At 35.6% G+C, this 17,737-nt stretch overlaps 3 protein-coding genes across 5 annotated transcripts in view; 1 reads left to right on the forward strand and 2 right to left on the reverse strand.

The window, feature by feature from the left end:
• The window catches only part of LOC134663192 (golgin subfamily A member 5), a 379,694-nt gene that overhangs the window by 270,075 nt on the left and 91,882 nt on the right, over positions 1-17,737 (reverse strand). The gene's annotated exons all lie outside the window — the stretch shown is intronic.
• Positions 1-17,737, reverse strand: part of LOC134663181 (PAS domain-containing protein cky-1) — a 144,966-nt gene that overhangs the window by 34,728 nt on the left and 92,501 nt on the right. The window lies entirely within an intron of this gene.
• Positions 12,274-12,956, forward strand: LOC134652918 (uncharacterized). The gene has a single exon (XM_063508156.1). It carries the CDS (start codon positions 12,327-12,329, stop codon positions 12,954-12,956), a length of 630 nt encoding a protein of 209 aa, XP_063364226.1. The 5' UTR covers positions 12,274-12,326.

Genomic DNA, 17,737 nt, shown 5'->3' on the forward strand with positions numbered 1-17,737 from the left:
GTCACACCAGAAAGTTTAGGTTTGCAGGTGCCTGCCGTGTGCGTACTTAAAATGGAGCAACAATTGCATAAAAACTAAATCTATTTTACAAGATGTATTAAAATAGCTCCACTATAGGCCAGATTATATCATGCCTTATAAATGTAGCAGTTGAAGAACAACTTTCAAATGTCTTATCGCATTTTAAGTTGAATTTAAATTTGATCCTAACTTAAAAGGAACAACGTAGTGTTTGCGACTAGGTTGATAGGGTGAATTATTGAGAGTTATTACCTACTTAAGACGTTGTTGTACAGTTGTAAGCATTTATTAAAAAGTATCTGCCTTTCCAAAGTTCAAAGTATGAAAGTATAAATATTTTATGTCAAGTTCAACCTCGCAATTTTGAGTTAGAAAGGATGTCGTTACAGAGCTAAGCTAAAGGCCAAGTTCACTTAATGTTCCGGTTGTCACATACTAAGTTTAACTTGTTGTTAAAGGAAATAAAATTAAAGACTATGAACTAATTGAAACGGTTTTTTAAATCTAAGCTAGCAAACAATTAATAAAACAATGTTCAAGAAATACATGACTGACATGTACAAGTACTTAACTAATTAACATAAACGACAACACAATTTTCACAACGAGGGTTGTAAAAACTTTCAGAGAGCATTTGTAAGTAGGTATGTGACCATATGGCCTATTCACAGATTTCATAACAGGGCCTGATTTGAGTAACGTACAGGGCGATCGATCGTGAGACACTATCAGTCGGACCCGAATCCATCAAACATACCTACACGCGTCATGAGGTGAACAATGAACAGCTTTCTAATGACCGATAAAATTGAGTGACCCGTGTCATGTGTGGGTCGCTAAAGCCAGTAGCTTTGACAGTTATGCTGGGGTCTTATGATCCTAATTATTGACGCGTTATCGCTTTCAAGGAGCTGGCTTTATTCTCGTAGTTAGAAGATTTAAGGTTCACAACACACGCTTTGCCGTGGGACTATATTAGGTAGGTAGATTTATGTACTAGTAAGATTAATCCATTGATGATAAAACAGAAAATACGAAGAAATGATATCTTAGTAAATGATTAACCCTAAGCAAAATTTTGTAAATCTGCGAATTTAATAAAATCTGTCATCAGGTCATCACATCACCTTCAACCAATGGGAACGAACATGGGCTATGGCGTGTAGGTAAATATATTAGGTATACTTGGTCAACCAAATCTTGTCAGTAGAAAAAGGCGGCAAATTTGAAAAATTTAGGCGCGAAGGGATATCGTCCCATAGAAAATTTGAATTTCGCGCCTTTTTTTACTGACAAGATTTGGTTGACCAGCTTTATGTTAGTAGTTTATTGTACCATGGTTCTACCTCATCCCTCCTCCGTACAATTTTTTTTAAATTTATTATTTACAAAATATAAATCTGTAAAAATCGAACACGAAACAAATTACTTCACCGTTTTCAAATAAAAATACGAATGCAGAATGTAGATTTGCTTTTAAATACGAAGGCTGAGCCAAGTCTGGTCAGAAGAGTCACGAGAGTCAGTCACGAAAAGTTACGTCAGGACACACCTCTCATCTTATAGTATGTTCCATTTTTTTTAAATCCTTTAACGGTTTGTGGAGTTTACTGGCCTGCGCGTACGCCGGTCAATCACGACTCCACGTGTCCCATAGACATATTGTTATGTTGTAGAGTTGGTTCGTGTTAATTAAGTTTTATGGCGCCCATTGTTTTGTTGAATTTATATTTATGAAATCGTGCCATTATAGCGATACGTTCTCATTATTTTTGGTTGCTGAAGACTTTTGAATTGCTATAAACAAATAAGTAGGTATCTGGCTTAACTATAAAAAATTAAGAAGAGAAAGAGAGAATTAAAAAGTTTTCCAGTTATTTCTATTCTACATACTATTCTACTTATCCCTATACTAAATTTCACTTTTTATGAATTTGCTTTAAAGGATCTTCAATAAAACTATGTATATGAGACGAGCAGACCGTTCAATTGATTTAAGTATGATTATTAACACATTCACTGCCATCGACGACACTATCGGCGGGTTCTCTTTTCGTAGGCGCTTTTCGCTACAAAGAGGAAAAATAACGTTATCGGCTGCGGTAGTAGCGCGTAGCTCTCGTAGCAATGAAAACGTTAATAAACATACATTACAACATTACATACATATTAGGTACATGTAAATAAATACATAAATCTACATTGTAAATAGCTACGGCGGCGACGTAGTTAACTAATGTACCTACTCGTAATGACGGATGTGAAACTTGCGCTATAAAATTTCAGGGATTTTAATAGTCCGACACCCTTTAGGTTTTTATTAAATTGTCGAAAGGGCATCTACGTGTTGGCTTTGAATCGCGTTCTCCCAAATATCCAGAACCCCATTTGTTAGTTCCGATTGCGTGCGTGATACTGATGTTTAATGGGTACATCTTTGCAGAAATACACACACAAACGCATGCATTCAGTACCTACTCGTATATGCAGCATTTCAGCTCGCCTTACATAAACTGCAGAACGTATCAAGCTTTTCAGAATATGACAGCAACAAATACCTATCAATATCGTATGTCCCGCAACAATGAGTTACGGTCCTATTCGAGTTTTAGTTATGCGATCTGATTCCGATACGTTAATAATCTGACAGTGTCAGGAGTGACGTTTTTGGATGAAGAAATTTTAATTCTGTTGACACTGACATATCAGTATCGTAACGGAATTAGGTCGCACAACTAAAACTCGAATTGGCCTGTTAGCATGTTTTTATATGAATGTGTAACGCGTCTCCTAATCAATATTCTTCTACAATCGAAACTAAACTGTCGTCATTGATCGATCAGTCGTGTGTCGCTGAATTCGGCTACGTTGCGCACGCGCCATCGCGCGGCGTGCGCACGACGAGCTCGTGACGTCACCTACACGTCACGACTCACCATACCTTTCACTGCCAATTACCGATTCATTATTTGTAATAACTTTTTATCTAAATTAAGTAGGTAGTTTAATAGTGATTTTATCTTTTATGTCCGTTAGTTATGACATGATTGGACAAAATTTGATGGTACTAGTTATTGATACCTTAGCTTTAGGTACCTAGTTATATGAAAGACTTTGAATGAATTCTGCTAAATATGAAAAACGCTTTGATGGGCTAAGAGTGAGACAATTAAAAGAGTAGTATTTTGGAGATAGATACACTTGATCATTCTTTTAAAAACGTATACCTACCTACATTCATAAACTACACCAATAATGTTTAAACTTTGGACTTTTTATCGTATCTTATCAATTTATTCCCTTAGGTACGTTTTAGGCTGACCCAAGCATATGAATATAATATTTCTCATGCTATGAGCTAAAAATAGTTAGAAACAAGAGTAAATGTGGATACAAAGGTAGCTATCAGATTTGCCACCCGTAGCCTCGGTCACACTCTTACAATAGTATACACATACAATATGCAAATAATACATCTTAATATAGAGGAGAGCAGTGCCTTCGAGTTTTGTTATTACAATCAGTGCATTTACATTTCATAAATAAATGCATCTCCTGCAGCTAACGACGCCACACCGAATGTTTTGTGGACATGAGCCTTTATTTAAATAGGTACGTTTTATCGTATTCGGTGTGAATTTCAGATTCTACGGCTGCGGTTTTATATCGGTTTAGCATTTAAACTGGTGGTTGAGTATTTATTTTAAGATTAAATTTGTTTTTGCCACGTGTTAACTTATCTGATTTTGAGGTAAGTACTTACGTACAGGCTAGCACTGAAATTGCTATTTTACATTTCAAATCTGTCCTAAAATACGGCTTATCGGTTTACGATCACACAATTTCCATTTAAATAACGCGCTAGATGTATATCGGAATATAAAATTAAAATGGAATTCAGTGTAGGTACCTATAGCCTTGAAAACGAATAAACTGAACTGAAACCCTTAACGTTTACACATTGAACACCTTCAGCGATTAGATAAGACATTTCACAGTAAATTTTGAATTAGAAAAACAAATTTATTGAAATTAAATTTATTTTACAATTTTAATTTATTTATATATTCGTCCCTTTTGCAGTGGAATCGGCGAGTTGCTGGGGAGCTGAAGCGAAGCGCGCGACTCAGATAGAAAGGGAACCCCCCGTTCCGCATGCAGCGTGGAAAAGCTGCTAGCATCATGAGCACCTTCGCACCGGGAACGGCAGGGAGCGGTTTGTTTCTACACATTTTTAGTTGTGATTTGATTTGTAATTTCTATACTTTTTATCAATGAAACAAATCTAAAGTATACAATCTAATGTAAATAATATATTTATTTATTTAAAAGTTGGTAGTAACTAACTAACTAGTAGTATTCTAAGACCGCAGTAAAATTTTACATTAATATAATCAAGGGATTTAACCTATCATGACAACACTAGTTATGTTCACACTACTTTCCGTTACTTGTAGGTAGCTAATTGCTAGTAGTGCCAGCTCAATAAATTTTGAGATTCACCCAGTTGCAACACTTTACTTAATACATTCGGTTCCAAGATTGAGTGACAAGGGGAGTCAGTCGTAACAGCTAACTTTCAAGTTTGATTGACGCCTGCACTTACTCGTTGAGTTAATAATATTGAGTACTAATTTATACTGTAGCCACTTCTATTTACTTCAAAGACGGCGTGACGTAATGCTTTAAACGTTTGCTCTTAACACTTGAAAATGGATTTTATTGGAACACTTGTAAGGAAGTTGGCCCATTCAATAAGTAACTAAATCGCACAAATCGCTGAGTAAATCTGCGTGTAGAGTAGAATTTGTAATACAGTATTAGTAATGTAGTTTGTAATAAACAAAGTAGCTCGTTACTCTGTGAATAAATAAATAATGATGGTGATACAAATTTACGCTCATATCAACTTCAGTAGTTTCAGTACATAATATTTGATAATTCTTGAAAGCAAATTAAAAATTGCATTTAGACTGAAACAATCCTAGTAAGTATTGGAAAAGAGGCGTTACTTGATGAACTTTAACACCAATTTGAGTGCACATTAGCGGCTATATCAATTACAAAGGGAAACCCGATTGAATGATACATGAAACAAATTAACCTATTGAGCTAAAAGCTACGTACAGAGACATATCATTTGGCCGTGTTCTCACGGACTCTAAAAATCGAGTACCAATCATTACATGGACCTCTCGAACTGACACGTAGGTATATTAATTCCAGTAATGACCGCCCGAATGAGGCTTCTTTCGTCACACCGTATAGAAAATATCAAATACATATAATTAGAGGTATCTATAAACTACGGGAATTGTGATTCGTCTTCTTTAATTACGAAGGCCGGGCTCGAAGGTTGCGGGTTGTGAAATCTATTGATTCTGCTCGAAGGTGATGCGATCAATCAGCGAGCATTTATGTTTGGTGCTGGTGAATTGTATCGGTTGTTGGTAGGTAATTGTTACTTTTGTCGGATTTTGTCTAGGATTTTGTTATATATGTATATAATTATCTAAAAGAGTGTTTTATGACACATATAATTGATATTGCGCCATACATATTCGTAATTTGAAACTCATCACAATGTATATTTTCTTAACCTAGAATTTTCGTTTCTTGCAAGGTTTTCCTAAAACTGACCAAGTCCCAAGTGTTATTATTCATGAATGTCGTACTCAGTCTTGTTTTATACTTTTTATACTGTAACTTTATAATGGAGTCACAATGTCAATCAGTCAAGACTTTTTAACATTTTGACAAGCAATTACGCCTAGGATCTTGTTAGATTAAGTGACATCCGGAGATACAAGTATACAAAGCGTGTGTTGAGGTCAGTTGGTTTCCTGGTCGCGGTATGGCTTTTAGATCTATGCGGATATACGGAATAAATAGACAGACTTTAATGTTTTTACTAAATAACTAGTGTTATTTCTACTATACTCATAATTTGTACGAAATAAAAGTGAACATAAAATTATGTAGCATTTGTAACTATGTAGGTATTCTTACTTAAGTATTTAAAATTGGTTTATTCGACGTTATAAAAAATATTTTCTTTCTATAAAATGTTAACAAATTATAACATTTATAATGATGTATCAAGCAATGTTACTTTGTTATCTTATTTTATATATATTTCAAAACGGTCCATCAACAAAACTATCAAAAGGTTCACATAGAATAACATGAATAGAGAGATGACGAGTTGCTGAATACATGGTTAATATTATCGACCTTTTCTTGGTAAGCTTGTGTAGGTATTTGCTTTAAAAGGCCAAGTTCGATGGTTAATCCAGAAATATGGAATGCCCTCGTATCTATATTAACCGTAGTAGGGTAGAATATCGTTTAAATTTTAGTTTACGGCCGCAAAAGTACCTATACTGCGAGGGATCTACATAACATAATGACTAGTGATGTACCGACTATTGATTTGGCCGACTAGACGACTAGCCGACTAATCGGCGCTCGGATGGCCGATTAGTCGGCCGACTAGTCGGCTAGTCGACTAGTAGCAGATCATTAGTTTGGTCTAAGTTCGGTTCAAATGCACTAAAAAACAATCGTTTTACCCTTTCGTCGCGCTATTTATCATATATGTAGTAACGCTAAACAATTAAATAAAAAAATCCTAAGGTTATATTTCATACGGCGACCGCACAATCGGACATAAAAAAGCGACCACAAGGTCAATAATTTCGAACAAAAGTTTTCGTAAGCACAATAAATAAAAATTTGGGTGAAATAGGTAAAAAGTTTATGAAAATATGTGCTGTTTATTATTTTTTGCCCTGTTTTTCTGTCACTTATAAAGTGCCGACTAATTGGCCATTTTTGCCGACTAGACGCCGACTAATCGCCGACTACAAATGAGGCCGAATAGTCGGCTTTCCCGACTAGTCGGTACATCCCTAATAATGACATGTTAAAAATGTTTATAAGAGCAAGGCGTATGAATGAAGGCATTATAGCTTCATTGAAGATCAAGTGCGGGATTATGTTGTGTTGAGAGATATCATGAGATGTTTTATAGACCATCAACGCCTTTACATTGTTGTTGGTTGTGTAAACCTGTTAGGTGGCAACCTAACTCTCAGTCTGTAGCTGAAGGTAAAATACCCTTCTTTTTATTAACCTGTAGGTCGACCTAAAATATGGTTGTAGTACTCTTTTAAACATAATCTAAAGTTAAATATCTTACCACAGCCTTGTTCTTAACATTGACATTACGATTATTTATCTTATATGACTTCTGCACAATATGAACATGTAAGATTTAGTAAATCTTACATGTAATGTGTACGAAAAAGGAATCCTACGAAAGTGTCTTAGATCCAAGGGGATATGTACAATCTTCCCTGATGATTACTGTTTATTTATTTATTTAACCTTTATTGTACAAAAGAATAACTTATCGTACAAAAGGCGGACTTCATGCTAAAAGCATTCTCTACCAGTCAACCTTAAGCTTAACTGTTCTAGTTTTGGTAACTTGTTTCTTTTTATGATATTTTTTTAAATGTTTGTATAATGTTTCCATATTACGTGACTCGAGTTAGTTTAGTAGCTAGAGACATGTAGTTACATTGATATTGGTTAATACACGCAGTGAGCCTGCTAGGAATGTTGCGTATAGAAATGATCAACGCCATTATCGTAATACGGAATAAGGTCAACTTGGATCCTAAGTACCGACAGCATACAGAAATAGAGCACAGCCGTATTAAAACAAGCAACAACGGTTGCACTCCGGGAGTGCCGATAGAAGTGAAAACTCACCTCACTATGTTACCGACGCCCGGTAACACGATACATACGTTTAGCGGAGGTATTCTATTTATTTATTATATATTATTATCATTCTCAAATAAGACCACACTTTCATTGACATGTTTATTTACATACTGCCATGACAACGTCAAATTATCTGAACATAGGTAAAGAGTCTTGAAAAGGAGTCCGCAACATAAATGTCAAATAACATTTAGTTTTTCTTTATTGATTTAAATGACATTTAAATTATGAGTAGCCACCTTACGAGGCTTACGGTCACGTGATCGTCTAAAGCTGTCTCGAGTTTATCATTTTTTCCCCACCTCTAAAAGTGCCCAGCGCCGCTAAAGGAGTTTTCACTTCAAAAATAAATCGAACAAACATGAAATTCGATAGTGTGCTGAAAAGCACGTGAATGTAATATTGTTTTTTCAAAATTGGCACCCAATAGCACGAGAATAGGCGTTGTGATGATAGTCTTGTCATTTCTGGCCTGAAATAGTACAGTCAATTTACCAAGGATATGAATTATTACGTCAGATTCTTCAGATTTAATATTGTTTATAAACATCTATCGTAACATCTAGCTCAAAGAAACTTTCATTAAAATATACGTATCCAAGAGTAGTTTAATTTAGTATATTATACATAATATTTGAAAAGTATTAATGTAGATATTTAAAAAAACGTAGCCCCAGATTTACTCCAATAAGCAAAACTTATCCAAATGAATATGCGACGCTGGCTTTTCTCCAGTCAGTACCTACAAGAATGTATATTTTAACTAGTTGCACAAGTTTCTTTTGTCATTGTATAATAATGATGCTCCGCGTTTCTGATGTTTTGTGTCATGGAATGTGCTACGATTAGACTTATGCTATGCGCACAGACACGGATTACACATACAGTTACCGATACACTTTCAAAATCATAAAAAGTATATTAATATGGAAGACATAAGGTCGAAAATGAGACGTAAAGCATCTAATTACATTAAGACTTGTGTTTTTGTAGATCGTGTGATCGATGGTTTTGGTGACGCTACAGAGACATAATGGGAGTTAAAATTTCGGCCAGTAATTGATGGGGAGAAAGGCCGAGATTTGATTAATTGGAGTGGTTAGAGCAGGTACCTACGTATAGGTTTCTGCAATGGCTCGTGGTGGTCGACCACCAGCGACCGCGTTATTGATAACTTAGCTTGTTATATAAAATTCCCCGTCGGTTTAAAGGTCGATTGCGAGCAATACGTTCTGTTGCGGTTTATAAATTGCGATATACCTACATTAACATTAGTATTGTGTATTCGAGGGCTGCTTTAGTTTGGTAAGAAAGGTTTTAGGGTCATAAATAACGATAGGTACGCACTTATGTTTTTACCATAATACTGGATAGGATCAATTGGCAGGACAGAGGGCTTTGGTCAGCAGTGGGACACGCTTTATTTTTCTCAATTTATCAATTCTTCATAGAAACCGTTAAAATTTGTTATTATCTAAAATGTATCCTCCCCTACATCAGCCCAGTAAAGTTTCAGTGTCCAGCAGTCTCTGAAGAATCAACCCATTTTAACAAAAAAAAAAAAAGATTTATACTGCTAGGATTTAGTGTGTGTCGGTTTCGTGACCGCATACCCATTAGCGCTAAGCGACGCTTGCGCAAGGTACACTTTAGTTTAGCAGTTAGGCCCAAGTTAATCTGGGAAAATGTTCCCGCATAAATCTGCTATCGAAATGTCTATAAAATATTAAACACCTTAGTATTTTGAGTACGCCCTTTGATCGGTTGTATTTATTGCAATAATTATCAATTCCTAACACCGATATTATAAAAAGACATGTACCTTATTGATAAATTTAGCAAATTTAGTTTATACCATTTCACTGATAATTTTGAAGTACTTAACAGAAGAACTGTGCATCTTATTCACTTACGGAATAAAAGAATATATCAATAAGCATTATACATATATTTATCTATACCTATTACTACGAGGAAAGCCTAGCTAGAAAGAATGATTTCTTTCATCATTACATCATTTTATTATATCCTTGCATGGAATAACTGCGAGTAAAACACAGTTTAATATGAACCTGAATGATAATTAAATTATGCAGTATTTGCAGTACAAACGGGTGACACGTCGTCCGATAGAGTCATGCACTTTGTACTTAACGATGCTGTAAAAGCCGATAGCGTTAAATACGAGCCTTTAATAAAGCGCTGTTAGTGTAAGACGCTTGTTGATAAGATATTGAAGGCTTCATGTAAATAATGGGCAAAATCGGGATAGTTAACTGAACGGCGGTCTTACGTTTTAGAAGTTGTAATAGTAGGATTATTGTTAGTGTGTACATAGGGTTGTTGTTGTTATCCTTTTCTTTTTCTTTGTTTTTCATCTTTTTCTCCTGTGTAAGCGTGTTTATTGAATAAATGACTTCTTCTTTGTTTTTATCTTCTTCAGTCGCTCCCTCAATACCGAGGATCGTGACATTATGCCCTTCTGTTGAAGACCAGGTTCCTCTATAGGGTTCTGATCCCTCCAAGCGCATAGCCTCGTGCAATTTTAATAATAGGTGCCGTAATTTGAGAACACCATCTAGTAGGGGGAGGGGCTTGAGGTCTCGCGCGTTCAACTTTGCCCGTCTTTTTTATATGTATTCAGCAAGAACCAATGTAGTCCAGAAATATGATTTCATAATGATTTATTAGGTATCAGTGCATCGCAACCCCGTATATTTTCGTTACTTTGTTACGAAGCTGTGTCGTTTTATTTTTATTTAGATAGTATGTAGGATATAGAGAGAGGGCAATAGAGAATACTCTCCCCGCGGGTGTTATGCTGTGTTATGCTATGCGGGGGATCGAACTCCGTAAGCGACATGTAGGAGACTAGGAGATGAATGGCGCTTCATAGAAGGTAGCACTGTTTGTATGGAAGTTGTTGTTCCACTAAACTAACGCCATGTATTACATCTTTGCACGACGTTGACAGTAACAGAGAGTTAACAATAAGACGTCACAGGTAAAACAAATTTAATATGTTACGTACCTATGCAAAGCGAATATAATCATAGATTATATTATAAAAAATACGTGGCATTCTAATACTCTACTAAAAAAAAAACAACGGGTTGCACTCCGGGAGTGCTGGCAGAAGTGAAAACTCAATCACTATTGCAAAATGTCTGCATCACTATGTATAATTGAGGTTAACGCCATCTAGCGTTATTTCGTGGCATTACTTGAAACACCTAAGCACATCACTGTTAGTACTCGAGTTATATTAATACCAGTTAGATGGAAACTCGCTAGATGGCATTTAAATCAATAAAGAAAAATTCAATGACATTGTAAGTTTTTCGATCAGGTCACGTGTCCGTCTTAGTGTAAGGCCTGAGTGGACGCTGCTTAAATCACTTGTGAACCCGACGCCACGCTGCACGCCCCGCCGAACGTTCCGCTCCGAGCGTCCACTCAGGCCTTACACTTACTGTTAAATTCGCGACAGACCACGTGACCGTAAGACGGTCACGTGATCTGTCGCGAATTTAACATTTTTTCCCCACCTCAGAAAGTGCACAGCGCCGCTAAAGAAGTTTTCACTTCAAAAATATATAATTGTATTGTAATTATAAAATCGTCAATTACGTCGTATATTACAAATTTACGACAGTTGTAATATTTTCTACAGCTTCGAGCTACTGATTGACAACCGATCACTGGGTGGCAAGAACTGGGACGAACTGCATTGGACGTGCTCTGCAGTTTTTGCAGTCGGTAACCGGCCGCCTGCGATTACACATCGGCATTCCGAGAATCTTACGACCAGAAAAACACAAGCAAACGCCTAAGATTGAATGAGAAAAAACCGGGTCAGAGATCAGTTCAAATTACTAAGAAACTACTGTAACTTACCAGATTTTTCTTTTACGATTTTCTTTCTTTTGGTTCTTTGATTGCGTGTAAAGCCTAACCAGGAATCTAATACCTTTAAACGAGCAATTCTTGTTAGTTTATTTATTTATTTATATGTATATATATTTCGGGGATCTCGGAAACGGCTCTAACGATTTCGATGAAATTTACTATATGGGGGTTAGCTAGGTCTTATCTCTGGGAAAACGCGCATTTTTGAATTTTTGATGTTTTCCGAGCAAAGCTCGGTCGCCCAGATATTATATATGATCACGCGCCATGTTGCGGAATTTCTCTGGAACTATTTTTTTCATACTATACTGAACTGACACCCTATACATAAGAATAACAGCGTCCTCTTGACAATGATCATATATTACTGGTTAGGCTTTAATACCTACTGTTTTAGAACACCATTGAAACAACCATTGTCCTATCACCACCTATATACTATTTGACTTTTTGGTCTTTGGAGAAATATGTCACCAATACATCACATACCTATGTCAATGAAATTGACTTTTTAACGAAATATGAGAACTAAACTAGGGATTGTGTGGATTCTATTTTGTATTTATTCCCAAGATTTCTTTCTTGTGCAATGTACTATTGACATGACCAAATCAGATTTTACCTACATAGCAAAGCATTTATCTATAACCGATTGTCGTAAACTGGTAGTATCTTTGCAGAACCTTAACTATGCGCTTCCTAGCAGTATATCAGAAGCAGTGAAAAAAGTTCCCAAAAAAGTGCCTTGTTTACAACTCCTATTGGCATGGAACAGTGAAGTCTCAAAAGGCGGTGGCAAAGGCAGGAGCCACGTGGACGTAGCACGCAGATTACGTCAACTTGATAAAAGACATCTAGCAGACTGGCTCGAAAGATCTGTTTTTCACCAATTGGCTATTGATGTCCATGAAACTCTGAACAGTTATCCATTTAAAGTTAAAAAAGTAGTGAAAACAACTGTCACCAAATATTATAAGAGTAATAAAGTTAGTACTGAAGGTTGGACAAAGTATGACACTGTTTTATGGACTGGTATTATAGCAGGTGTTGGTTTTGCGTTTTACCAAGTGGTAGATCGTTCTTGTGTTAATAAAAGAAGGCGGAATAATGAAAAATGCGAGCTGAAAGACTTATTGATTCGAGAAAATTTTGATAGCGACGACACTGGCGATGACGATTACGCAAGTGAAAATATGTTTTTTAATAGTATTGAACATTTCGACGAGGATTAAAGGTAGGTATGCAATAATCTTTTGACATCATATCTGTAAATTCTGTTATACGACAATACTTAATTCGGAGTGGAAATAATAACAGCGCAATCATTTTGTAAATAATATTAGCTACGAGTAGGACTATTGTCGCAGTAGTTGTCATAAGTACGTTTGCATTAGAAATAAAGTACTTGTTATAGTGAGACTTACGAAGCGGATTAGCGGATTTTCTTTTATTAAAATGATAGGATTGTTGGTCGCTTTGGCAGGTCCTATCAGTCTTTGACCTATACGACCATACCCATAAGGCTGTTATAAACTGCTGTCACAGTGACTGTCCACTAACAAGGGGCGTGTTCAATGCGCAAACGCAGCCATCGGCCGTGTCATCGCGGCGGCGCGTCGATAAGCCTCATTAGTGGCCGTCGTTCTTAACTTCATCAACCGATACCGGTCCCTGGATAGCTGAAACTACTAAGAGATTGAGCAAACTGTGTTTGTTTAGTTGGTATCTGTTTGTAGGAATTAAAATATATACATAGATATAGCTTTGTATTCAAAATGTACTTATATACATTTTTAAATGTAATACCAATGTTATATGACATATTTTTAATATAGCCAGTTCCCCCAACTGCTGCAAGATTTGAATAAGGTTAAGATATATCACGTAAAATCATTGTAGGATCATTAACATAAGTACCTTAATAAGACAAGGTATATTCGGTTAAACAGAATACTTCAGAATGTCGGCTAATTCCGAAAACATTCACAATTAAATCGTATTTGGGTCCACTTTCGGAATTATCCGACAAACTTTAGTAGCTATTTGGATTTACCCGTCTACACCTTATACTAGAAGGTGTTGTTGAAACTTCTAATTCATTTATTGTCAACTAACCTATAACTCAGGCCCTTATTATCATAAACAATGTACAGGATATTTCCTTATTGCGTTGCAAAGTGCTAAATTATTTCGTTTTGTGATTTATTATTCAATTTATAATAATGTCATTATAAATTTTAGATAAAGTCAATATAATTGTAGTAAGGTATGAGTTATGCGCGAATTATTCGACGACATTTTGTTAATTATCTTTCTTGAAAGTTATGTTAAATAAAAAAGCGGCCAAGTGCGAGTCGGACTCGCCCATGAAGGGTTCCGTATTTAGGCGATTTATGACGTATAAAAAAAACTACTTACTAGATCTCGTTCAAACCAATTTTCGGTGGAAGTTTACATGGTAATGTACATCATATATTTTTTTTAGTTTTATCATTCTCTTATTTTAGAAGTTACAGGGGGGGGGGGGGGGGGACACACATTTTACCACTTTGGAAGTGTCTCTCGCGCAAACTATTCAGTTTAGAAAAAAATAATATTAGAAACCTCAATATCATTTTTGAAGACCTATCCATAGATACCCCACACGTATGGGTTTGATGAAAAAAATTTTTTTGAGTTTCAGTTCTAAGTATGGGGAACCCCAAAAATTTATTGTTTTTTTTTCTATTTTGGTGTGAAAATCTTAATGCGGTTTACAGAATACATCTACTTACCAAGTTTCAACAGTATAGTTCTTATAGTTTCGGAGAAAAGTGGCTGATGTGACATACGGACGGACAGACAGACGGACAGACGGACAGACAGACAGACAGACATGACGAATCTATAAGGGTTCCGTTTTTTGCCATTTGGCTACGGAACCCTAAAAAGGCAACAACTTCTGTATTTCATTGAAGTTTAAAAAATGTTGTCGTCCGTAGCAAAACACAGGGTATCTACATATAAGTACATTATGAAATGTTGTTGCACTGAAAATGTAAGAATGACACAAATGAGGTAACTCACAAATAATTTTATTAGATCATCATTAACATAATGCCACATAATAAGTGCGCATTGCGCAGGCTGGCAGCTATAGCTAGTGTTTTCGTCAAGGCTTCCGTGCTACAGTTTCAGGGCTTAACTGAATAGTAACAAAAGTTTGTCCGTATATTTGTAAAGCACAAACTAAAACTCAAAACCATTTAGTTTTCTTATACGAATTGTCAAAGAAAAAATATTGTTTTAGTAGTTAAAAACTTACTTAAGTGATCCGATATTTGTTTCAGAAAGCCATGTGGCCAATGAAAGAATCGTGCCATGTTGAATAAGGGGTAAGATTATTGTAATATCGTTGTTAAATTATAATATCTGGAAGACCGAGCTTATAAAATCTCAAAAACTCGCGTTTTCCCAGGGATAAGACCTAGCTAGATCGATTTTTCGCCCCCGAAAACCCCCAATACCAAATTTCATCGAAATCGTTAGAGCTGTTTCCGAGATCCCCAAAAAAAAATATATATAAATAAATAAATATGCAAGAATTGCTCGTTTAAAGGTATTAGATAGATAGATAGATACATTGATGTTGATAGCTCAGTTTACATAACTAGGGGAAAGCGGGGTAAATAGGCACAAGGGGCAGTTTTGAACACCCACACTAATTCCTTAACTAAAAACTTATGTTGACCTTCTACAATGCTAGAACGTGGCTTTGGATGTGTGAGTGAGATACCACCTTCGGCACATCTCTCCTGCCAGCCGTTGTCGCTTGGTGCGTGAAAACGTGTTTCCGCGGTTGCATATTAAATAAATTATAATTTTTTTTCGAGACTTGGTGCGAAATTTTAGACTTTATCTGATGAACATCATAATGAGCGCTAAGTACGTTTATTCAGAAATAAAGTTAGCTTATTATTTTAAAGTAATACTTAATAGTATATTTTTAATAAAGGATTTTTAATTTATTTGACCATTGGGGTACTTTGGTACAATAAAGATTGGGGCAGTTTTGAACATATCTAAGTGCCCCTGCCAGTTTTTATGTTAAGAAAAAAATTGAAATAATGTTTTTAGTGAATAGTGCGAACGTACAAAGATAAACAAAATTGACAAAGAAAAGTTAAAACAACTCAAGTAGCTTTTTGTCAAAAACTGACACTGATTTCATTAAAAGCTTTTTTATTGTTGTTTTAGTGCACCTGCTTAATAACTGTAGTATGTTCTAATAGCACCGCACTTAATAGACGTTTTATAATGTTTAAAAAGTTTACTACTGGTCAGCTAACTGAGTTGATCTGTAACGTATGCTCTGCGGGGCAGTTTGAAACACTTACGGGGCACTTTGATTCACGTGCCAAAGTACCCCAAAATGATGTATCAAAGTGTCCCATGTAATGTATCAAAGTGCCCTGCAAGTGAGGCACAATTGAACAAACCCCATTTTTTGTTAAAATCCATATATTTCTTTTACTGGCTATAAATTTAACAAAACAAGATATACTTTGTATACCTTAGTAAATTTGTCATCAACTAAGTACAAAAATAATGTATTTTGAGTTCATTCTGGGGCCTAAAATCAATTAAAAAAAAAAAGTGGACCAAGCTGCCCCGCTTCCCCTACACAAAATTTACCAATGCACCTATTAAAACTTCATTAAACTGGCTAATTTTACGCGAACAAACAGTTAAGGCGGCTAGTATTGTTAAGGACCTTATTGTTATAACAATACCACCAATCACCCGCAAGCGCGTACCTATATTGTTATTAGCCTTTAAAAATACTCTTCTTTAAAATAAATTAAGTATTGAATAAAAAGTTAATTACTAACAATATTTTTTATAAGGTGTGGGATTTAAACATTTTTGACAAAATGTAATGTTGTTAATATAATAAAATCAGGCACTAATATCCTTTAATAAAATTGTTCAGTTATAGTTTAAAACCCTATACCTTTTCCACAATATTATTAATATTTCACGTTCTCTAATGTCGTGGATTAGAGAAAGTTAAAAAAATCTGACTTTTATGCCTTATGACAGCGGTAAATACAGTAAAATAACAGATCAGGTTGTAGGTAGGGTTAAAGGTCTTACTAGCCTCTGATTTAGGTGGCAAATAACCCGTGCACTCTCGCAACAGGCTGTGGTATTCGCTAATGTTTCGACAAAAAGAAGTGCAGAGTGACTAGTGACATTACCTCTACAGTAGGGTACCTACGTAAGCATACTAATATGGGGCAGGCGTAAGCGCCATCGACAATAAGGTCCCTTTTCATAGATAACGTCACATATTAAAGGAGTCGCACGCGCGAGTTTATTAATCGCCTACGAGTTGGCCGCGACTGCGTGCATTAGTTATTCTCAAACGTTTCATGTTTAGCCTGGCTCCCATTTAGCGTGGGAGATTGCATAAATATTGGACATTCATTTAACCCATTAATAATAGTAGTAAGATCTGAAAATATTTCCATTTATAATTTTTTTTTTCATACTACATTGTATGAAAAATATTTTCTTTACTTTGTGGGCTTTCTAAAGCCCTAATTTAGGTTGATCTCTAAGAAGCTTTTGATTCTGGATGGAAACGAAACTCAATGGCATCAACAAGAGTGTTTTTCAAAAACGACGATTTTTTTCGCAAACTACATGTTCTCCAAACCCCTTTAAATGTAACTTGTCCTTAATTAAACAGTAAAGAATGGTCTTCTTAGACCATTTTCTCGTAACAGCACGGGATCAGGTAGCTAGCTGCCCTTAGCGCCGCATTGAAAAACTCCATGCTGTATACCTACTTATATAGGTTCTTTACGCCAAATTTAATATCAATCCAATATTTACGCCTGTAAATAATGGTAATAAATAAATGCTTGCCTGCCTCTCATCATAAACTTGTCCAAAAAGCTAACCTTTACCGGCCAGTAAATCAAACGGTAATCGATAAAATATAGGCTTCAGCTATAAAAGAGTAAAA

Source organism: Cydia amplana, chromosome 1 (genome assembly GCF_948474715.1).
Source record: "Cydia amplana chromosome 1, ilCydAmpl1.1, whole genome shotgun sequence".
Lineage (NCBI taxonomy): Eukaryota > Metazoa > Arthropoda > Insecta > Lepidoptera > Tortricidae > Cydia > Cydia amplana.